Source organism: Oreochromis niloticus, linkage group LG19 (genome assembly GCF_001858045.2).
Source record: "Oreochromis niloticus isolate F11D_XX linkage group LG19, O_niloticus_UMD_NMBU, whole genome shotgun sequence".
NCBI lineage: Eukaryota > Metazoa > Chordata > Actinopteri > Cichliformes > Cichlidae > Oreochromis > Oreochromis niloticus.
In genome coordinates this window covers 26,507,968-26,531,367 of record NC_031983.2, presented here as the reverse complement: position 1 = coordinate 26,531,367, position 23,400 = coordinate 26,507,968, and the positions used below count along the sequence as shown (strand labels likewise).

At 40.4% G+C, this 23,400-nt stretch overlaps 1 protein-coding gene and 2 long non-coding RNA genes across 9 annotated transcripts in view; 1 reads left to right on the top strand and 2 right to left on the bottom strand.

Annotated features, from left to right (window-relative positions):
* The window catches only part of LOC102082397 (calpain-1 catalytic subunit), a 41,545-nt gene extending 34,031 nt beyond the window's left edge, over nt 1-7,514 (top strand). For all 7 annotated transcript variants that reach the window (XR_002057377.2, XR_002057382.2, XR_002057381.2 and 4 more), the window contains 7 exons: nt 53-110; nt 208-269; nt 507-575; nt 4,089-4,167; nt 6,064-6,180; nt 6,494-6,546; nt 6,679-7,514. This is a non-coding gene — a long non-coding RNA (calpain-1 catalytic subunit). The remainder of the gene's footprint in view (nt 1-52; nt 111-207; nt 270-506; nt 576-4,088; nt 4,168-6,063; nt 6,181-6,493; nt 6,547-6,678) is intronic.
* LOC109195951 (uncharacterized) lies at nt 15-3,572 on the bottom strand. The gene is made up of 4 exons (XR_002057385.2): nt 2,951-3,572; nt 696-790; nt 498-548; nt 15-329 (listed from the first exon to the last, which is right to left on the bottom strand). It is a non-coding gene; the product is annotated as an uncharacterized LOC109195951 (long non-coding RNA).
* A 131-nt stretch (nt 7,515-7,645) lies between the features above and the next one.
* LOC109195786 (uncharacterized) overlaps nt 7,646-23,400 on the bottom strand; it is a 45,832-nt gene continuing 30,077 nt past the window's right edge. The window contains exons 77-103 of the mRNA XM_025901166.1: nt 23,156-23,262; nt 22,745-22,900; nt 20,682-20,896; nt 19,268-19,353; nt 18,999-19,126; nt 18,777-18,902; nt 18,420-18,610; nt 18,246-18,337; nt 17,409-17,539; nt 17,157-17,281; nt 16,909-17,035; nt 16,423-16,635; nt 16,081-16,251; nt 15,742-15,888; nt 15,580-15,629; nt 15,348-15,480; nt 13,783-13,865; nt 13,552-13,678; nt 13,238-13,428; nt 12,083-12,173; nt 11,864-11,984; nt 11,287-11,468; nt 10,951-11,106; nt 10,734-10,867; nt 10,499-10,632; nt 10,313-10,407; nt 7,646-9,932 (exon numbers count right to left, since the gene is read on the bottom strand). Of these exons, the coding sequence (XP_025756951.1) occupies nt 8,175-9,932; nt 10,313-10,407; nt 10,499-10,632; nt 10,734-10,867; nt 10,951-11,106; nt 11,287-11,468; nt 11,864-11,984; nt 12,083-12,173; nt 13,238-13,428; nt 13,552-13,678; nt 13,783-13,865; nt 15,348-15,480; nt 15,580-15,629; nt 15,742-15,888; nt 16,081-16,251; nt 16,423-16,635; nt 16,909-17,035; nt 17,157-17,281; nt 17,409-17,539; nt 18,246-18,337; nt 18,420-18,610; nt 18,777-18,902; nt 18,999-19,126; nt 19,268-19,353; nt 20,682-20,896; nt 22,745-22,900; nt 23,156-23,262 (5,270 nt within the window). The 3' untranslated portion in view covers nt 7,646-8,174. The remainder of the gene's footprint in view (nt 9,933-10,312; nt 10,408-10,498; nt 10,633-10,733; nt 10,868-10,950; nt 11,107-11,286; nt 11,469-11,863; nt 11,985-12,082; nt 12,174-13,237; nt 13,429-13,551; nt 13,679-13,782; nt 13,866-15,347; nt 15,481-15,579; nt 15,630-15,741; nt 15,889-16,080; nt 16,252-16,422; nt 16,636-16,908; nt 17,036-17,156; nt 17,282-17,408; nt 17,540-18,245; nt 18,338-18,419; nt 18,611-18,776; nt 18,903-18,998; nt 19,127-19,267; nt 19,354-20,681; nt 20,897-22,744; nt 22,901-23,155; nt 23,263-23,400) is intronic.

Here is a 23,400-nt window from a genome sequence, read left to right as displayed (position 1 = left end):
AAAGTAACCCAACCATCACATAAAGCTTTTATTATTTTCATGTATTTTCCAGTATGAAGAAGTGGATGCAGAGCAGCTACAGAGGCTCCTAAATGGAAAAATACTACAAGGTTTGCACAGTAAAAGTGACAGCTACACAGCTAAATATAATAATCCCATGTAGATGGTGCAGAGTGTCCTAGTATGATTTCCTTCGTTCTTTTTTAGGAGACTTGAAATCTGGAGGATTCACAATCGATGCCTGTCGCAGCATGGTAGCTCTGATGGATGTATCCTCGAGTGTCATATTGACTGGGGTGTATTTATATTGGCTTCATTTCAGCTGCTTTCTGGTAAAAAGAGCAAACCCTTACAGTAACTGCACTTACATAAAACATATTAACAGTGTACAAGTCAAAACCTGCCTGCCCTTTTATTGAATAATGCAAACATGAATAGATTTAAAGGTCAGGCTAAGGCATGAGAAAACATGTACAGTTCTGATATCTTAATCGTACCTTAAAAAGACATCTGTGACTGGAAAGCTGAATGGTGAAGAATTTGTTCGTCTGTGGAAGAAGGTTGTCACATACCAGGTAAGATAAACATAGTAAATGTCATTACAAGACAAAGACAGGATTACCTGACAGGTAATCAGAGGTGAAAGCAGGATTTAGTTTGAACGGGAACTGTCACATTTGCATATAAGAACTCACTGAACAAAGGGAGCGACATGGGAAGCATACGTAGTGAGCAACAGGGCAGGCTGGGCCAGGGGAAGATTTCAGATTTGGTGATGACATCAGGAAGGCTGTAGCACACAAGAAATAAATCTTTTAAAATTATGTTACACACTGAAGGAAGACAAGGTTCATCCAGTTGCACATTGAGGTTTATTGCTCTGAAACACAGCAAAACAGCAGCTCTGTGTTACTGACGGCTTCCGTTACAATAACTGGCCTGCTTTACTTTTGTAAGGGATTATGTGTAATGGCCCTTTAGTAATCAGCCCTTAGTAACAGAGTAAATGACAGACAATAAACCAGTAAACAATACACAACATAAGATGTACCGGCTGGTTTACCAAAACATGTCTTATAACTTTTACTGAAACCAGCTAAATGTTTTCTACCCCGTTTCCGATGGAACAACACGGTTAAACAGTCTAACACGCAGGAGACTAACATCACTTAGCTAGCGCACAAACGTTACTAGCGTTAGCCACGGATATCCTGAATCAACTCTCTTCTTTGGTCACATTAAACGCCTTATAAACAAGAATTACACTCCAAACATGTTACTTTAAATAAGTATCAACTTTACTTAAATGTACAGTTAAGCCCATAATTATTCATACCCCTGGCAAATTTTGACTTAAAGTTACTTTTATTCAACTAGCAAGTTATTTTTTGACTGGAAATGACACAGGCGTCTCACAAAAGATAATAAGATGATGTACAAGACGCATCATTGTGGAAAAAAAATATTTCTCAGCTTTTATTTACATTTGAGCAAAAAGTATCATGTCCAGAATTATTCATACCCTTTACAAACTGTCACAGTCTCTGGGAAAATCCAAAGTTCCATACCATTCCAAATAGTCAAAGCTGTTCTAAAGCATCCTAATTACCCTGATTAATTGGAAATAGCTGTTTTGATCAACTCAACAGGTGAAAAACAGCAGCTCTCTGCAGGTGGTCTGTGGACATTCATGACTAAGACAAAGGAACTCAGTGAGGACCTGCAGCTGTGCATTGTGGCTGCTCACAAGTGAGGAAAGGGCTACAAGGCCATATCCAAATGTTTTCAAGTTACAGTGGCTACAGTGCAAAGTATTATTAAAAAATACAAGATGTTCCGCACTGTGGAAAATCTCAGAGGACGTTGTCGGAGGCCAAAAGTGAAACCTGTGCTGGCCAGGAGGATAGTGAGAGAGGTGAAAAAGAATCCAAGGATCACCACCAAGGCCATTCTGGTGAATCTGGGCTCTGCTGGTGGCAATGTCTCAAGGCAGACAGTCCAACGGACACTGTTGGGTTCCACGGATGCAGACCAAGGAAAACGTCACTTCTCCAGGCACTTCTAAGGCATGCAAAAGCTCATTTGGCCTTTGCAAATGCTCATCTGGACAAAGAAGAAGATTTCTGGTCTTCAGTGTTATGGTCAGATGAAACAAAAATTGAATTATTTGGTCACAATGATGTTGCCTTCATTTGGCATAAAAATGGAGAAGCCTTCAACCCAAAGAACCCCATCCCCACTGTCAAACATGGTGGTGGGAACCTAATGCTTTGGGGGTGTTTTTTAGCCAATGGACCAGGGAACCTAATCACAGTAAACAGCACCATGAAAAAAGAGCAATACATGAAGATTCTCAACAACAACATCAGGCAGTCTGCAGAAAAACTTGGCCTTGGGAACCAGTGGACATTTTAGCACGACAATGACCCAAAACATACAGCAAACGTGGTGAAGAAATGGTTAGCAGACAACAACATTAACGTTTTGCAGTGGCCAAGCCAGAGTCCTGACTTGAATCCAATTGAGAATCTGTGGAGGGAGCTAAAGATCAGGGTGATGGCAAGAAGACCCTCCAACCTGAAAGATTTGGAGCTCATTGCTAAAGATGAATGGGCAAAAATGCCTGTGGAGACATGCAAAAAGCTGGTCTGCAATTATAGGAAGCGTTTGATTGCTGTAATAGCCAATAAAGGCTTTTCTATTGATTATTGAGAAGGGTATGAATAATTCTGGGCATGATACTTTTTGCTAAAATATAAATAAAACCTGAGAAATATTTTTTTCCACAATGATGCCTCTTGTACATCGTCTTATTATCTTTGGGGAGACACCTGTGTCATTTCTGCTCAAAAAAGAACTTGCTTGTTGAACAAAAGTAACTTTAAGTCAAAATTTGGCAGGGGAATAATTATGGGCTTAACTGTATATAGTTCTTGTATACTGCTCTCACCTGAAACACAGCAAAACAGCAGTTCTGTGTTACTGACGGCCTCCATTACAATAACTGGCCTGCGTTACTTTTGTAAGGGATTATTTTGCCAGTCACTCATTTGTCTGAGCCGCCACTGCCACCTACTGGCGAAACTAAATATCGCCTTAACACCACATCAAGTGGGAGCAAATGAGCTTTTTGCTCTGTGCTATGATATAAACTATTGTCATAACAAAAGCAAATAAAGGTGAAGGGGGGGGGGCACAAACACGTTAAAAGAACTTCAACAAGAATTCTGAGACTTGTTTTTGATCCTTAAAATACTCAGGGTGCCACAATTATCAACATCAGGATGTTGACTTTATCTCACCCACACACCACCAGACTACTCATTTTGTAGACTAATCCATTGTGTATATTAGGATTGCCTCAGGTTCTGAGTTTATTCAACAGTTAATGCTACAAAGAGAAATCACTTGAAGTCTATAACTACAGATGTTCTAATGTATTTACGTGTAGTTATGACAGAATTATCTATGAAGTCTTTTAACATGTCAACCATTGATTTTCAAATGTCACTTTTGCCTTTGAATTTGGTCACTATATATGTAACAGGGATTTGTTAACATTAAAATCCACCCCCCCCCCCCCCCCCCCCCCCCCCCCCCCCCCCCCCCCCCCCCACACACACACACACACACAACCTAAATACTGAGTTTTCAAAAATGAGCAAGAACAATGTAAAAATGTGAGATACAAAATAATTAAACAGAGATTATCTTAGATTTTCAAGCAAGTCTTTATATTCAGTCATCGAGCAAAAGCAACAAACCTTCACAAATTGAACTGGATTTGTTTCATCTTTAAGCTTGTCTGTTTCTAATCTCTTCCTCACTGTTCTGTTTCTCTGTCCAGTCCAGCAGAATAGCCACTGAACACTGCATGCATGCAGTCTATGAGAATAGACCCTTGTTGAGTCATTGCTGCTTGTTATTTTATTGGTGGTCAAGCTGACTGCTCATGGAAGGAAAACCTAAAACCGGGAAATGTCCCTGTGCTGCTGAAGGGCAGAAGGTCACTGGTTCTAACCATGCAAACTTCTCCTCATTATAACTATTCTAACATTATAATGGCTATTTATGTGCTTTTCACACAGGAAATTTTCTCCCGCTGTGATGTTTCAAAAACGGGGACGCTGTCACTAAGTGAGCTGAGAAATGCTATGATAGCCTCAGGTAGACATTTAATTTTAAAACCCATGTTAAGATACTGTTGGAACACAAAACTATCCTGTGATTATTGACTCTTTCACATTTTCTATGTAAAACAATGGTAACAATCATTTATGTAAATCTCTCCCTTCATGGAGCTCTGCATCAGGTTGTGTTTAGCTGTCTGCTTATTTTTGGTCACTCTCTGTAGTGGTGGCTCTCACACTATGTGGCACCCAGAAGCTGGTAAAGACCAAAAACCAAGCTAAAAGAGTCTAAATAAGTGGGCTATATGGACTGGTTACTAGGGGTGGGTTTTAATAATCGATTCATCGATTAAAATCGATTCTGGCTTGGATAACGTGAAATCGATTCATTAAAATCCTGAATCGATTTTTTAATATAAATTTATTTTGCCCGAAACGCCAGAATCTCAGGTGAAACCTCACAAAATTTCAACAACCACCAAACAGCTAAGACAGTAAATGAGAGCAGGTACACGGATTCTGCACAAGGACGTAAACACACAGCGCGACACGCGGATCAGAATCAGTGAGATGTCGCCTTTCTCACCCGACGGGCGCTGCCGCTTTAAGCGGCTGCGCGCGCTCCCGCGGACGGCAATCACTTTCTGGCAGACAATCACTTTTTGGCACAACAACTGCACGGACACGGTCGGGCTGAAAGCCGACAGCTCGCTGATTCTGATGTTTCGGCGGGTCCGCGCTTTGTGTTCACGCCCTTTTTGCGCTGATTCTAAAGCTGTTAGTTTTATCTCTCTCCAAACAATATTGACCGAACCAGCAGCAAAAGAAGATCCAAACTACGCTTCACATAAACATCGTCATGAAATCACTCTGACTTTTACTGTTTTGCTTCCACCATGATAAAAATCACACTTCATGCACAGCTCTCTCTCTCTCTCTCTCTCTCTGTACTTCAAGAACAGTTTCCCGTCTAAAAATCTGTTTTCTGCATTATTCGCTTGCTTGTTACGCACAAGTCTACTGTTGTTTACAGCGCTGTCGGCCGCTGTTTTTTTTGTTTTGTTTTTTTGGTTTTACATTCTTCCGAAAAGAAAACCTAATTTCTGCCGTTCAATACTGAACAAATTTAAACTTTTTAAAATTATGCAAAATGCAAAACGCTTAGCCGTGTCTCTAATAAAACCGCTGTAACGTCAACGTTCATATGTTGATTAATGGTTTTCTTTCGTTTTTGATGTACTGCAGAATATTTTTATAAAATCCCAGGCCAGGAAAACCACCTTCATGTTTTTCTGTTTTATCTTCAGCTACTTTGACACAAAGGCATCTGCTGTGACGCTCACACCTTTGATAAAGTCTTGCGTGTGTCAGCTTCCTTTTTATAGATACAAAATATGTAAATGTACTGATCTGAATTATAATATTTCTGACTGTCAAAATTTCCCAGATTCAAATTGAATTTAATTGAATCGAATCGAATCAAATCGTGGATCAAATCGATTCGGGAACTTGTGAATCGGAAACGAATCGATTCTAGAAATCAGTGACGATACCCAGCCCTACTGGTTACCAACAAATTAAATTGTCATATTAAAGTTTTTTATTTGCAACATGTCTCTGCTTCTTCTGTGTGGCCAAAATGATTATTTCTCAGGTTAGTAAAGTACCAAAGTAACGCATTAAAGCAGAAAAAAAGATCAGGATCCAGCTTAAATTCTACAATGAAGTGTACAGTAATGACAATCATACATTCAGTATTAAAATGTTCTGAAGGTTGTGTAAATACACCAGTATTTTTGTAAAGTATTAGCACTTGCTTTGATATTCTAGACAAACCACCTGTCTAGCACCGTGTCTGTTTGTATCTGGTAGCAAGCAGCACTAATACAAACTCTGCTGTAAGACTTCATCTTATGATCTGTATGTTGGTCAGGAATGAAGATCAGCGACGAGATGCTGAATTTGATGGCTCTGCGTTACGGCACCTCATCTGGGCACATTACTCTGGAGAGCTTCATCAGTCTAGTACTTCGCTTTGAATGCATGTACCGTAAGTACATCTGAAGAAAATTACAATAGACATATTTTATATTCTTCAAAGGTTAAAAGTTGTCAACTGTGGAATTTGAATCAGATTTGAATATCTGCAAAGATGAAACACCTAACTTAAAACTGCAAAATATCTGTTGGTCTTCATTAACTGAAACCAGTCTTTTCTCTTCATTTCTTTACACTTAGAAATTACTCAGAAATACTCTTTACATCTCTGATGGGAAATCAAAAGGATGAAGGCAGAACAAGTTCGAAGTTTGAAACTTCTCCTAATTTTTCTTAACTATAAGGATTTATGTCTTTCTCCACAGAAATCTTCAACCAGTTGTCTGATGGGAAGGCTGTGACTCTTCAGGAACCAGAGGTGACTACAGTTCATTTTAAAATAGTTAAAGAATCATGTCATGCATACACGACATCTTCTGTTTTCTTTGATGCAGTTACTGAGATTTTAAGGTATGAAACATATGAATAATCTATGATTTTTTTATTACAGTGGATGTACATTGCAATGTACACTTAACCTGACAGAGAAGATGACCTGCAAGAATGAGACCAAAGACGAAATAAAGAAAAAAGAGTTTTTCAGCATGAAAAAAAAATCATGATATCCAACTACAGGGTGAAGGTTTACAGGATATGCACGGGGCAGCAGAGTTAGACTACAAATCTGTGGGGAGTAGAAACTTTACAGTTACAGTACAACAGATAGAACCATGAGTGTGCAGCATCTGTGATTATTTTACACTGAAATCTTACATTTTTTACAAATACTAATTCTACCAGCTGTAAGTTTTCAAGTTCAAAGGTGGTGGTGCTTTAGAAGCACAAAGTTTGTTTCAAATCTTTGAGTATATAGCTCATGTACTCCAACTTTGCTACATGCTTCTGTTACTGGAGTTCTTCATCCTTTTTAAGTGGGTTGCTGCATTTTCTTTTCCACCTCTACGATACAGTAAGAAGTTTTTTGTTTGTTGCTGTTGTTTTTAAGCCCTAATAAGCATGTTGTGTGATTGTCTCCCAACGTAAAATCACACTGAAATATGCAAAAAGCTTTTGCATGAATTTACATGAAATTTGATGTCTCAGGAAGAAATGTATTCACTCTTGTGATTGGTTAACTTTTCATCTAGTGCGATCAATTGGTTGAAACTTTACTTTGTTATTTAGCTGAGACCATGTGTGCCTGTACATGCAGCCTTATGGTGCCAGGATGTCTGATATTACTGTAAAAAGTGTTTCTGATAGAGCATTTTAAGTGGGTTACTGATTTTTTTAGCTTGGAATGGATTTTTTTAATCAGCTTGTACATAAAGAAATGATTCAAGCGGTTATGATAAGCATCAGCATTTCTTTCATCACTTACAAACCCCCTTTTAGATTAAAAAATAAATAAATGAAAAACATTCAGAATTCACAAATCAGTTCTCTGATCACCATTAAAAAAAAAAACATTTAGATAAAATGCTGTGAACCCTAAACCTTTCATTCTTAAGCTTGAGTTTAAAGTTTTGAATTTACAACAGAGCCAGTAACTACTCAAAAATATGATGCTGGATCTTTGTGTTGCTCAACAGGCAGAGACATAGGCGTCAGATATTTATTAGCATGTTTTTATTGATTTTATCAATAGCAATACAGGTTAGATCATAACAGAACAGGAAATTTCATGGTTTAAAATATAATGCAATTTAGTTTTAAGAAAGATTTGGCAATGATTATTAGAATTTATTAGAAGTTCTTCATTTCAAAATCCCAGAGAACTATTTAAAGTATATTAAATAATAAAGATCACTGCAATAGTTTTGATTATCCATATGTCAAATAATTTAACTGATATGTAAAGCAGAAATTAAACATTTGTACGGCAAAAGGTTTTCTTTGAATTAAATTAAACAAATAAATAAAATATTCACCCTCAAGCTATATTAAAAAAAAGTTACTGACTGATGATTATTGATTATTATGAGAATGTGAAAGCTAGGTATGTGTTTAGGCTGGTTGTAGTAGCATTTGTAGCATAGCTGTTAGCAGAGCAGCCAGCATTATAGTTGTCTGGGATTTTCCAGGCTCCACTTTCCCATTGGTTTGAGAGGCGGTGGTGCTACTGGAGCCTGGTGGTCCTGTGGTGGTGCCGTTGGACCCTGGTGCTGAAGTGGTGCTGTTGGAGCCTGGAACTCCAGTGGTGCCGTTAGAGCCAGGAACTGGAGTGGCACCGCTGGAGCCTGGAACTGGAGTAGCGCCGTTGGAGACAGGAACTCCAGTGGTGCCGTTAGAGCCAGGAACTGGAGTGGCGCCGCTGGAGCCAGGAACTGGAGTGGTGCCGTTGGAGCCAGGAACTGCAGTGGTGCCGTTGGAGACAGGAACTCCAGTGGTGCCGTTGGAGCCTGGAACTGGAGTGGTGCCGTTGGAGCCAGGAACTCCAGTGGTGCCGTTGGAGCCAGGAACTGCAGTGGTGCCGTTGGAGCCTGGAACTGCAGTGGTGCCGTTGGAGCCAGGAACTGGAGTGGTGCCGTTGGAGCCTGGAACTGCAGTGGTGCCGTTGGAGCCAGGAACTGGAGTGGTGCCGTTGGAGCCTGGAACTGCAGTGGTGCCGTTGGAGCCAGGAACTGGAGTGGTGCCGTTGGAGCCTGGAACTGGAGTGGTGCCGTTGGAGCCAGGAACTGCAGTGGTGCCGTTGGAACCTGGAATTGCAGTGGTGCCGTTGGAGCCAGGAACTGCAGTGGTGCCGTTGGAGACAGGAACTCCAGTGGTGCCGTTGGAGCCAGGAACTGGAGTGGTGCCGTTGGAGCCAGGAACTGCAGTGGTGCCGTTGGAGCCTGGAACTCCAGTGGTGCCGTTGGAGACAGGAACTGCAGTGGTGCCGCTGGAGACAGGAACTGCAGTGGTGCCGTTGGAGCCAGGAACTGGAGTGGTGCCGTTGGAGCCAGGAACTGCAGTGGTGCCGTTGGAGCCTGGAACTCCAGTGGTGCCGTTGGAGCCAGGAACTCCAGTGGTGCCGTTGGAGCCAGGAACTGGAGTGGTGCCGTTGGAGCCAGGAACTGGAGTGGTGCCGTTGGAGCCTGGAACTGGAGTGGTGCCGTTGGAGCCAGGAACTCCAGTGGTGCCGTTGGAGCCAGGAACTGGAGTGGTGCCGTTGGAGCCAGGAACTGCAGTGGTGCCGTTGGAGCCTGGAACTGCAGTGGTGCCGTTGGAGCCAGGAACTGGAGTGGTGCCGTTGGAGCCTGGAACTGCAGTGGTGCCGTTGGAGCCAGGAACTGGAGTGGTGCCGTTGGAGCCTGGAACTCCAGTGGTGCCGTTGGAGCCAGGAACTCCAGTGGTGCCGTTGGAACCTGGAACTGGAGTGGTGCCGTTGGAGCCTGGAACTGCAGTGGTGCCGTTGGAGCCAGGAACTGCAGTGGTGCCGTTGGAGCCTGGAACTGCAGTGGTGCCGTTGGAGCCAGGAACTGGAGTGGTGCCGTTGGAGCCAGGAACTGGAGTGGTGCCGTTGGAGCCAGGAACTGCAGTGGTGCCGTTGGAGCCAGGAACTGCAGTGGTGCCGTTGGAGCCAGGAACTGGAGTGGTGTCGTTGGAGCCTGGAGTTGGGTTTATTGGGCTCATTCTGTTGCTGATCAGACCCATATTCAGTGTGTCCAGCTCTGACTGCAGCTGCAGGTCGATCCAGGTCTGAACTACAGTATCATTCTCAAACAGCTTCAGATCAGGTAGGTGCATACCCATGAGGCCTTTAACGTTGCTCACAGTCAAATTCTGTGAATTTCAAATAAATAACAGAAAATAAAATTAATCTGTAGCTGTTAACACACAGGACAAAGAACAACAGTAGATTTAACACATTGAGTTTTAGTGGCAAAATATAAATGACTTCTTTTTAAAATGTATAAAGCATAATATGTCAAGTAAAGAGCATGAGAAATGTGAAAGACTACATATGGTGGTTTATGTTGCCGAAGCACCTCTATCAGCAACTTAGCTGACATTTACATATATCAGCGGCAGTTTGGCAGTTTGGCTAGTTTTCATGGAACAAAGGGAACATAACTCAGACATATAATATAGTCACAATAAAAATTAGATATAGGTGGATGTCCAAAAAGTTTTAGTTTTATTTCTTTAGCAAGTATTCTTACAGCTATAACAGTAGGGTCCAGACTGCTGAAAGTGCTTATGTCCATGCTGATGTTTTGTGTTGACAGTGCTACTATATCCTGCAGTGGTGCTCCACCTATCAAGAAAGGAAATGAAACAGGAAATTAGAAAGCAGTTTTACGAGAAATAGAGAAACAGCTACGCAAACAGACAAAATGCATTCTCACCTAGATAGGGCTTAATCAACTGGTAACTGATACTGAAGCTGGACCGTTGTGAGCTAAAGGAAGTCTTACTGATGTCATACAGGACTTTCTTCTGCTCAGCTGAACATGCTGACACATTCAGAGAGCTGGCATTTCTGTCAAATTGAAAGAAGTAAGAGACATACAGTGTTACGTGTGCACGACCACTCAAATTTGGCAATGTTTTTGTATCATTGAGCTACAATCTGACACCAACCTGATGCTGTCTGGGCTGATGGTCTGGAGTGTACTGGTGTTTAGTGAGCACAGGTTGGAGTCAATAATGGTCAGCTCAGTGCTGCCCAAGGAGTTTCCGAAAGTGCTCAGATACTGAGTGATGATTTTGTTGCTCTAATCGACATTAAAGAAAAGGTATCATGTAAGAATAATAAGAATATTAAGAATAAGAGTGTAATGACTTTCTCCTCTTATACCTTTGCTGCCTCCCAGGGTCCATCTTCAGGTTTCATTAGAGCTGCAAGGGTGTCAATTTTGGTTATGTTCCACTTGGATATATCGTCAAGTGATGCCACACGAGACACTGATCCAAGCACCTGGACATCCTGATCAGGAACCCCTGATGGGAATGCCTGCAACAATAGAGAATGTGTAATACTGTGTGCTAATGTGCTAAAATCAATTTGAAATCCCAAATTTGAAACAATATCTCATTTGCAAATTCTGCCTTTGCCATCTGCTGTTTAATAATAAGCCTGTCTAACGTAATGAATCACATTTTGGCTCTTTCTCAAAATTCCCATACAAAATACCTCGTTGAGTTTCTTTAGGATGACAGTCTGGAAGCCATTATCATCCACTTTGTTGCAGATGGAGTTGAGGTTTTCTTTCAGAACGGGAACATCCAGGCAGAGGTCAAACTGCATGAGATCATAGCCAAAGGGGAAGGAGGGGTCGCTAACTATCACCTGGGTGATGCTGCCCATGGTACAACCTTAAGAACAATTAGAGATGCAGATGAGAGTGCTGTGCAAGCTACGGTTGCCTTTATATATAAAAGCAAATATAATAATTAAGTCATATAACATTTGAGCATACAAAATGGGTTATTGTGCAAGGCTGTCTAACTTTAAAAAGGACAAATCTGTCTTTTTGCAACAGATAAACAGTCACATCAGTGCACTGTGACATTTTGCTATAAATATTATCACCTGACTTCTCTAAGTTCGCTGAATCTTTTGCTATCTGTACTTGTACCACTAAGGCAAACTGTTTACAATGTCTATTTATTTAAGTTTTACAGTTATACAATTATTAATCTCCCGCTGACTAATTGTTTTTATTCAGTTTGAATAGCTGGTGTGAAAATGAATAAGAACAAGGTCGTACCTGCTTCTCGTTTTGTCGTCAGGCTGCTGATCTTTTGGAACAGCGTCTTGAGCTTGCTTTTCTCGGTGTTTGCTTTCCTCAGTTTGGGCATGAAGGTCTTAAGGAACATTTTCTTTGTTGTCTGTAAAAAAACAAAGTTACCCAAACTGATTTCTAACACAAGGTATTTGAATGAATATTATTAGACTAAATACTGTCAAGCAACAAGAAGAAACATACAAAACTGAACCGGCTCCAGATATTTCTTGTGAAGTAGAGTGGAAGGGGTACAAGGTTCTCCAGTGTTTGCTCATTCCAGGAAGCAGCATTTCTGAAAATAGAAAAGGATATTTTCTTACAGTGCTAACTTGAAAGGGGTAGTATGGGCTACAAAATTTGGTGGCATGGCTACTATGTATTATATATACAAAGTCCTCAAGATGAAACTGGCAAGTTTGTGGCAATAAATCAAGGTTTATGGCTTCATTTTAAAAATAATGTAGGAGTTAAACTTGTAAAGTGCAGCTAACTGATAGCTCTGCAAAACCATAACTGGTGCAAATTAATCTCTGCATATTAAAAATTTTTGAAGTTTGCATATGCATTTCTCTAAGAGCTGTTTGGTTTCTAATTGTTGTTCCTTAGCCCAATTTCAAAAGGCTGATGACTTAGCTTAGCCTCCCACATCTGCAATTCAATTCAATTCATATTCAATTCAATTTTATTTATATAGCGCCAAATCACAAGAACAGTTGCCTCAAGGCACTTTATATTGTAAGGTAGACCCTACAATAATACATAGAGAGTAAACCCCAACATCATATGACCCCCTATGAGCAAGCACTTTGGCGACAGTTGGAAGGAAAAAATCCCTTTTAACAGGAAGAAACCGCTGGCAGAACCAGGCTCAGGGAGGGGCAGCCATCAAACACTTGTGCAGCCTACACCAGCTCTCTATACTGGAAACAAGAAAAATCAAATGTTTTCCTTAGAGGCTAAGTCTGAGGAGTAGGTAATGGATTATATAGCTTAATCTGATTTAAGATACAACATTAAATAGCAAATCTGTTATATTATATTTTCTAACCCCGCTATGCCTGGAAACTTTGTGAAACATTGTTCCCAGAGTGGTTGAAGGTATAATATCGGCACAGCAAAAACTGTGATTGGCTCATGGCTTCCCCTCAGATGTGACTGGTAATAAAGATAAGATTAAAAGTGGACTCTTTTGTATCCTCCTTTTCAGTTACGATTCAATCACACTGCAAATATGAGCACGGTGACTGTCTGGTGTGTGCATGATGCACAGCAGCATTAACAAGACTGTGAAGGGGAAGTAAAGCATTAATTGTATTTTTAAACTCCTGACAGAATGACTTGTTTTTATCATTGTACCCATATTGTGTTGTTCCAGACAGCAGCAAGGTCTCCATGGCTGCCACCTGGCTGGCAGAGAAGTCATTGCAGGCTTTAAGTTTCTCCAGGATGAGAGGATCTGCGTTCTGTATGTAAGACCCATCCAGAGTGCAAGCCATGTTCCCCAAGATCTCCACATTCTGTCTGCTCAGCCTCAAGCCATTTATACCCTGAAAACAGAAAACAAGGAAATACTGTATTTAAAAAACTGTGCACGTCTGCAACCTTACCAGTGTCAGAGTGTAACTCGTGCATTTATTATTTGGATGTAAAAAAAAAATAACACCACTCACCAAGCACGCAGTCGCTTCACGGAACAGTTGCGAGCCCTTATTCAAGATTTTGGAGGCCACAGAGAAGTCTGCCGCACCCAACGCAGAAAAGTATGACCTGCAGTTGCCTTTGTTGACATTTTTGCTGCTGTTTTTGGGAAAAAAAGGTAAAACCAGTAATGAAAGCTCTTCTTCACATTAATGACGCATTTTGAGGTGAGTGCAAGAAAATGCTTGGAGACACCTACTCACCTTAAGTAGAGAAGCATATCTGATGGATAATCTGTGAAGTTTTGTGAGATTTCACCACTCAGCAAGTTGAGCATGCAGGTCAGCTGTAGAAAACAGTGGAAAAAAAGATAGTACTCAGTGACATGGGCTGGACTGGCCATCGGGCATACCGGGCGTTTGCCCGGTGGGCCGCTCGTGATTTTTCGTTTTTATGGGCCGATGGGGTTTTATTTCTTTTCTTTTTTTAACGGTATAAATGAATGGTGGATTGGCCAGTTGGTCATGATCGACTCTGGGCCGGACCAATTACAGCCGAGGAGGTCGAACTTTAAAGTTGAGCTGAAAAGGAACGCGATTTGTCCCATACTACTTAAGCTAGAAAGTTGCAAATGCAATCAAGAAACTGATCAATGATCAGCTGATCGGCTTTTCTCTCTGCGCCAGAAAGAGGAAACCAGCGGATGTCGCGCTAAACAACAGCAGCACGTTTAAGCTTGATCAGCTGTTGTTAGAATTTATTTAATATTAATTTCTAGCATCAGCTGATGTTTGCTGGAGCCACAGCCGTAAAAGCTGCTGGTCATTATATCGGTTTGGATATGTGGTGAGAGGGAAACATGAAGATGAAACCAGGAGATGTCCTTACTGAATCATCAGAGCTGAACAGGTGATGGAGAAACAGGTTTACCTTTTAGGTGACATGAATGAGTTGAAGGGAAGTTATGAGCTGTTTCTGAGAGACAAATAACACCAGGATCCTTTTCTACGTAGCTGACGGCTGGTAACTGTGCAGGGGCGGGTCTAGCAAAGTTTTGCCAGGAGGCCAGGTAGGGCATTAACAGGGAAAGGGGGGCACAAAGAAATACTTTTCTTTCTTATTCTTATTTAAAATATCTAGCTTTTAATAAATAATTATCTGAATTTTACAACCACAGTTTTCATCTGATGTAAAATGTATAGAAATCCATTACTGTATTCAGTAAATATTAAGTCTAGTATATACCCTAGTAAGTTATAGTATTCTTTCCTTTGGGGAGGTACCATCTGTGCAGTCTGCAATTCTGTTGAAGAAAGATGTTGAATCTATTTAATTACTGGAGAAAAATAATAGATTTCTGTGCATTTGTTTTATACGTGCATTAAATTAAAATTGGTTTTGTCGATTACGCATCTTGAGGCAGAGGGTACGGGAGTGGTTCTCTATTTTTTTTTATTATTTTTTTTGCTGGGAGTTGGCAACCCTATTAGTTAGGTATATGTAATTATAAATTAGGTTGTTTTATATTTTTGCTAAGTACTGTTTAGAATACCATAATAGGGAGGATGGTGTAGGTTTAAGTTATTATAAAGGCTTTATGGCTTTTCCTATAATACCATGGTGGGCCGGTCACAAGTCAAAATGCCTGGGCTGATTTTTTGTCCCAGTCCAGCCCTGCATGCAAGTAAGCTGTTTGTAACACTGAAACTGATGATTCGTGGATAATCATAACTTTCAAAAGTAAAAGAAATTAAATACATATCTTAATTGTTAACTTAATTTTAAGAGTCATAGTAATATTATTAAATTCCTTTCTAGCAGATGTTACCTGGGATTCCTTTAACTGCACTTTGGCTTGGCCTGCCCGGCGCCTACAGGCCCTGATTAGCTCCTTGGTCCTGAATTGTGTCATTTTCTGGACAGAAGTGCAAGTGAAGCCTTGCAGCACTGAAGGAGAAAGCCTGCGGAGAGGATTGAAAAACACCGGAGAGAAATAATAAATAATCCCCTCTTCAAAATAAACCTACAGGGCCACATAGTTATATGACTTGTTCACTTACTGCTCAGTGTCAAAGTTTGTGTTGTCAAGGACCCCAAAAAAGATGGCAGCCTAGAAGAACAAAAAACAGAGTGGATTATTTTGTATTATTATCTGTAACATTGACTTTAAAAAGTCATTTCTGATTAATAAGGCTATTGTGTGTATTTAACAAAATGTTAACCTGATCTGGTGTCCATGTTTTTCTGTTGAGCACGGTGATGTTTGCAGATTGGCTAGAAAACACCAACAGGGATGGTGGGATCCTAACTGCCATAGCATCTGGCACATTCAGCACCACTTGTGATGGATTTATGTCCAGAGAAATGATCTACCAGGTAGGTACATGCATTTAAGATTAAATGTGATGAGTGGAGTAATAATATTATGGAATACAGAGTTAATATTGATATCAAAATTACTCTAATATTTAAATATCATAATGCCAAAGATGAATAAGTTGATGTCCTCCAGATCATAGCATTTAGTTTATATTTACTTTAACTTGAAGCTAACGTTGTACCTTTTTGACGACGGTCAGTTGGACAACACTTGGGGCTGCCAGCATGTTGGAAACGAAGGTGGTGCTCTTTGAGACGCTGAGTAGCACAGAAGCGCTGGTTTTTGCTATTGTTTCTGAAGGAAGTCCAATAACAAGTGTGCCAAGGGATGCCAGGGAGGCTTCGCTGTTGATCTGTTAACACATTTCAAGTTTTTGAAGCCTCATTCTCTAAAGTGGTAAGCACCTTAGAGTTATTTTGTATTTTGTAAAACCTTACTGGATTAATATGTATCATCGTTAGGCACATGCATTTAAGATCTAACATGGATATTAGGTATATTAGGTGGACCTGAAGGGTGTTACCTGGAAGCCTGAGGCAGTAAGGGTTTGGATGATTATTGAGGCCTGATCTTGGCTCCAGGTACTGATTGAGCCCAGGGTGGACAAAGAAGAGATGAGCACTGATGAGGAAACTGAACTGATCTGGCTGTTGCTCAGACCTGCGCTGGAGCTACCAAGAGCTATAAATGTCACTGATGTAATTATCTTGATGTTGGATGCCAAAGCAGCAGAAACCTTTCAAATAAAATATCAAAACATGTGTAAACAGGAGTAAATGCAAAGAGAATTATGTCTGATAACATAGTTATTAAGTAACAGGGTTTATTATTAATAAGGGACCGATTTTAACAGAGTTAAAATTAAGATGGCCTTTGCGAGAGAGCATACTGTTCAGAGTTTAGGTTTTTTTTGTTAATATTTACCTGAAAACCAGCATTTACAACAATGAGATTTATGGTTGGTTTTTGCTAGAAACAATTCAACTCTGTTTGTTTTTAGGGCTGGTACCTCAGGGTCCTGGGGGCCATTGCAGAAAGTCTTCAGATTGTCTAAGATAACCATGGTTTCAGCTTCAGTCATAGTAGTATATGCCAAAGGTGGCACCGCAGAAGAGCACAGGAAAAAGCCTGGGAGGCTGAATGAAAACAGATTTTTAACTACAAATACAGAATGACTACCACTGAACTGCTAAATTATATGCAGTGTATGGTTCACATAACACAGTTTGCTGTTTTTGTCAGACTGGTAATACATACTTGACCGGCTTGAAGTTCGGATCGAATGCAAAAAGCTGTGTGACATAGTAGTTGGTTACATTTGCTGGGATTGCTTTATTGTTGAAGAGTTCCAGGTTGGCTTGGTTCTTCAAGAACACTTGAAACTTTAAAAATTAAGAAACAAAACAGGTCAATAATATTGATTTCTGCTAACCGTTTTAACATTCCCACCAAAATCACAGACTGTGTATTTTGCTTTATTAACTGCACATATGTGATCTTTGGACATACCTGAGCGGTGGAGACAAAGGTGGTGAGGTCATCCAGAGTGATAAATGTCACAAAGTTCCCGATGTTACTGACAAACCAGGCAGTAGAGTTTAGTGCTGCATCACTGGCATTGTAGCATCTGGCGCCAGAACCTGTGGAACCAAGAAAAGCAGAACACACTGACAATAAACAACTTGTTAAGCGATCTCCCCTGTGACATTTAAATACGAATCCACATCAGTTTTGGCATAACGTGGCTCAAAATTTAAGACCACCTACTCTTTTCACTCAGCAAGCACATTGACTTCAGATGAGCCAGAAAAGAAAAACAGATGCGTGTTATGTGCACTGTATGTTTGGTAAGATCCACACATGTTACAGCAGCTGCTTCATCCCAGTAAGATTGCACATACATGTTTCTTCTCTGTCTGGCAGTTGCTATTATCATTTGGGCCTGTGTGGAACATGTAAGCCTACACATATCCACTAATGCAATAAGTATGCAAGGAATGAAGGTTTTTAATATGGTATGTAGATAAAAATTATGAAGCGCATTCAAACCAGGAGGAAATATGACTGCAGTAATCATTCTACATAAACTGTAAACCCCCTCTTAGAAGTAAATTCTGATCTTTTTCCACTAATGTAAATTGTTGCAGCTAGCTGCATTTTACAAACTCTGTGTGGATAGTCAGGCAGTATATTTTTAAATGAATTTTTACCCATTTCATATAAAAAATAAAATAAAATAAAATACAAATGACAAGCAGACAGAGTTTTTAAATTACTTGAATTCCACACACAGATGTATACATACACAGTGCTTTTAGAACACTTTTGATCATTAATAAATCTTACCAGCACTCAAGTAGGTCTTGATGGTGGTATAAACGTACTGCTGTCCAAACTCAGAGCTGTTGTATGTGAAGTTATTTCCCATCACATAGACCCTGTTGAAAGGAAAATAATGAAAAACGTGCTCATCATGTAATTCATTCACTTATCTTGAGACACAATGATAAAGAGACTTACAGTTTCTGGAAGGCAAAACATGAGGCGTTCTGCACTTCGTCGGGGCTGATGAGGCTCTTGCTGAGGAATCTAAGATAATTCCTCAGTCGCAGGTCAAACCATAAATTAGCCTCAGCTCTGCTCCTGCTATTCAGCGCAGAAGGCCAAATACAGGGGAGGATCACCTTCTTTACATTGTCTGGAACATCCTCCTAGGGCAAAACACATACGTTTTCACATGTAATGACAAATTGAAGTAAAACTGTCAGTTTAAGCGACAAGCAGTATTATTGCTTGAATACTGCTAAGCTCAATACACATTTTGTGTGAAGCCAATAATGTTGTATGTAAAATGGAGACAGTATTTAATGGACATACAGTCTCAAGGAAGGCAGGAGTGTTGTTGTAGTTGTTGAAGATGACACAGATGTCAGTACTGTTACTAATCACACTGGGCTGACTAAGGAACTGGCGGAGCTCTGAGGTGCTGATGGTATCAAGAAGCTGGAGAAAGACAAAAAACAAACAAACATCATTTGATACATTATATTAGTGCACAGGTGTGTGCAATTTTATTTCCTTATTTATCTATTTTTTTACCTCTGATTTGCGCATTGGTGGCAGGAGTGACACAAACGTGGACAAATCTGGAAAGCCAAAGCTGAGGAAAGTGTTCCTCAGATAGACATAGAAGCTTCCACCACTGTAACACTTGAGTGGTGGTGGACCTGTTTTTAACACAAATGAAATCACTTTTTAAACTAACACTGATTTGGTTGCACATGTCACATCTGAAGAACAAACAAGCGAAAACAAACGGTTACTTTTGTCACAGATGTTTTTCATTATTAGCTTTTGAAGTAACAAACCTTGAAGGAAGACAAGTATGTTTTTGTAGATCTCCCTTTGGGTGTTGTTGCTGAGTGTTGTGGTCAATGTGTCCAGCAATGCAATCCTAAATTCAAACAAAGTGAAAAAAGCAATCATAAAAATATCTATCAAATCAGAGTCAGAGAGACTTTATTTATCCCCAAGGGGCTATTAAGATACCGACCGTACATACAATACACAAACATCACATTGGGGAGACAGGTCAGGCTAGGTAGCACTGGCCGGTTGACTGCAGAAGCAGTGACCCGGAACCAAAACAGTGGAAAATGCACAACATGAGGAAAGACAAGGAGAAAAAAGAACTCCCCCCCCAGACTGAGCTCCAACAGGGAGATAATTTTGAGAACAGAAAAAAACACTTCAGCACATGAACCATCACATCTCACAACACAGAAGACATAAGCTTCGAAGGCGTTTGGAGAGGGTGGGGGGTGAGTGTAGGTCTATGTCAGTGTACATGCGTGTGTGTGTGTGTGTGTGTGTGTGTGTGTCTTCCGTGTTCAGCTGAGAGAAAGTGTCCCTTCACTCGGTTAGGCAAAAGTCAACAATCTTCGGTCGACGCGGGTGGCCTTGAATGAGGGGGGAGAGAGTCACAACAGTTTTGTTATCTAAGGGAGAATTTTGTTATTCCCATCAGCTTTTGCCTTAAGCATCCAGCTGGCGCCAGGGGGGCCGCATGAGATGAAGATTGTAGTTGCTTTGGTTAGTGCGAACAAACTGCTTCCAATTTTACAGTAGGTCTAATGTCTGTCACTGGTCACCAGGTCTCTCAATTCCGTTTCTTCTTCTCCAAGATTTTGTCCATATTTCCCTCATTAAACACAGTCTGAGTACTCACACCCCTGCTAATTGTCTATCATGTCAGCCAGCCTTGTGGGATTTTGAACAGCTGTAGCTGCCTCTTGTTCTTCGATAAGCCAGGTCCGAGCCAGCTCCAATCAACCAGAACTCTGTTATCGTGGTTCCGAATTGGTAGATGTCGTTCAATGTCCTCCATCGAGAGTGTCGCCAGACACATGACGCAACCGACCATCGAGTATCCGGCAGCAAAGTCTCCGCAGGACAATCGGGCTCTCCCCAGCCCAGGAGTCTGTCAGTCTTATTAAGGGACTGGTTGATCAAATCCATAATTCTTCTTCAGGTTTTCAGAGAACAAGCCTGGGAGACTCTCTTAGGGTTAGAGAATAAGTGAGACTATACAAAAGACATGAGAAGCCAAGCAGGAAAGATAAGGGAGAGGGAGAAGGAGAAAGTGCGACCACCTCCGTCAAGAGCCAAGAAAGAAATGCCACTTCATTTGACCCAGAAACTTCCACATAACATTTACCCCAAGGCGTTGTTGATCACAGCAAATATACAGCAATTTCTAAAACTGAGTGTACAAATTCTTACATCTCTTGGCTGCTGTTACAACTCCTTTTGATCCCGATACTGAATAAGGGTGTCACCAGGCTGGGAGAGAGGCTGGTCAGGAGAGGGCTCAGTCGAACTCTGAGCCATAGCAGGAAGTCTCCATCATTGACAGTTGGAGATGACAGATTCCCTCTGTTGAAAACTGCTTCAAGGAATGCAGACTTCACTTCCTGTGAGTAGTTAGCTGAATGGACCTGGGGTAAAATTACATAGCATGAGTAAAATACTTCCAAGTAAGTAAAAAGTATCTGAATCTGAACCATAATCCAGCTGTTAGTTTCAAAACACAGCTGAATTTTTATAACCTGTTTTTCCCCATTGTGTTATTCAGAATTACTTTTTAAACTTTAAACTTCTGGCTTAGAACTACAAGCCAAAAGCTTAAACTGCAGCTTACAACCAAAAGATGGTGTGGAAACATGGCACAGAAGAAATGGCACCAGTTTTGTAACTAAAACAACCTGCTTTGATATCTGAACAGCACTGTCTGACAGAAATACTTGAAATGATCATGACTTTTTAACAAAGAGTTCTGGAGTGGTGATATATACATTTCAAAGAACATATGCCAGGATCACAGAAACCAAGAACCTTCTCCTTAACTTCCTTGGTGGTGATGCTAAGCCTGTCTTTCTGAGAGTGGTTTCACAACAGTTAATCACATATTCACAATTACTCCTCAACCAAAGCAAGTGTGTGTGTTGCCTAAACTCCAAATATACACTAAAGATACAAAGGCACACTGGTTGCCTACACTAACCATAAAGCAGCAGATGAAAAGAACTACTTACTCTAACAATTGTGAACAAATGTAAAGTCTAGCTGCCCAAACCTAAGCCCTGCTCCGAAACAAACAAACAAACAAACCAAAAACACTTCCCTAAGGCTGCAATGAATGAATGAATAAATAAATGAATAAATAAAAGTTGCCTAAACCTATCCAAATCCTGACTGAAAATCAAAACTAGCTGTCTAACCGAACTGCCAAGAAAAGCAATATTACAGATGGCAGAAGTCAAATGTACTGCAATTTAAGAGAGCAACAGCAAATAGAAACATGCCTCAAAAGCACAAAAAAGACAATTAAAGTTGATTAAAACACAAAAGAAGTTAAATAAAGCACAATCGAGGTAGAGAAATTTAACAAAAACCAGAAGTGCTTTGGGGGAGACATTAACGTGACGGAACAGCTGGGGAAGTGAAAGAAAACAAAACAAAAAACTGAGACGAACTAAAAAGAAGAGGAGGATTCTTCAGTATTGCGGGGGAGAAAAACATGTAAGGAAATCCGTGTTTTGATCGCATGAGTCATATACTACTGCAGATACATATTTGGTAATAGCTGTTTTCGCTTTGCTTGTCACTTCCACAACTGTTCCGTCACTTTATTCTGTCCCCAAAAACACTTCCCTTGTACTTACTGAGGATTGCCCACATCCCCCCAGCTTTTGTGGCGTTTCTCTTTATTTCCGTTGTGGACTAAATATTATCTGAAGCTCTAATAATGGGTGTCTGTGCTTGTTTAATGGAGAAAGTTTTTCCAAAGCTACTGTTTTATTTATATGAGCCCCACTCTCAAAAAATACAATTTAACATCAACGCAAACGTTTTCTTTTGTTAGTAGTGTCCTTGCAAAAAACACTGTAAAGAAACAAGACCACATAATTCTTTGTCTAAAATATCAAAACTTTTCATGTGAAGGTAAGTTTTAAGTCATTTATGTTACCATATATAGGTAAGCTAACTGTTTTAATGGTAGGCGTTTGCTAGCCACTATTAAAAGCAGGTGTCGTTAAAAAAGCTAATGGTTTGTAATTACTTCGTGTAATAATGCAGTAACACAGTATCACAGCAGTATAGTAAGTAAGTGTACCTTTCAGCATGACTATACAGTAATAATCGTGTCACTGGCAGTTTTTAATTTTCAGTTTCTACACCATTTCAGCATTAACCTGAAAAAATACAGCTTTACTGTTGAGTTGAGTGTAGTTTATTTCCTGGGGGAAATTCCCCAGCTTTATTAAGAAAACGATGATGGTTACTTTGATGGCTGGTGAGACTTCATCGAAGAAAGCACCAAAGTCACCAGGATTGATGACTGCCATGATCTTCATAACATCTGCCTTGCTCTTTAGCTGTGATGGAGTTGCTGCAAGGTTGGCCAGCTGACTAAGAGTGAGCAGATCTGCTATATTCACCTGGAAGATACAACCCGCAATTCAGTGAGTAAACAAAAACAAATTGACATATGCATGCATTTGTCTTCTTCAACTCAATGAGAGACACTATATGTTTTTCATTTATTTACCATTAATGCTCTACGGATAATTCATCATAGGGGGTAACCCCACTCTAATATTGCGGCAAACCCAAACCATTTTTTTAGTATACAATATTCTAGAATGTTGTTTTGCTGTTCTGAGGGAGGACTAGAGGTGAAATGTATGGCTTACTGTAGAGATGTTGAAGTCACTGAGGTCAGAGTATGCTGTATATTGGACGAATGGACCCAGATTTGCTTCAACCCATTGGGCATCACTGTCATTTTGTTGCCTGCAAGCTAAAGCATGCAGACAAAAGTTAGGATGTGCTCAATTTAGCAAGGTTTCTGACTGGTAGACATGAAAGAAACTGAGGGCAAGTTTTTTGCTCGGTGCTTTTGAAGACATTTCACACTGGAAAATACATCACGCACCCT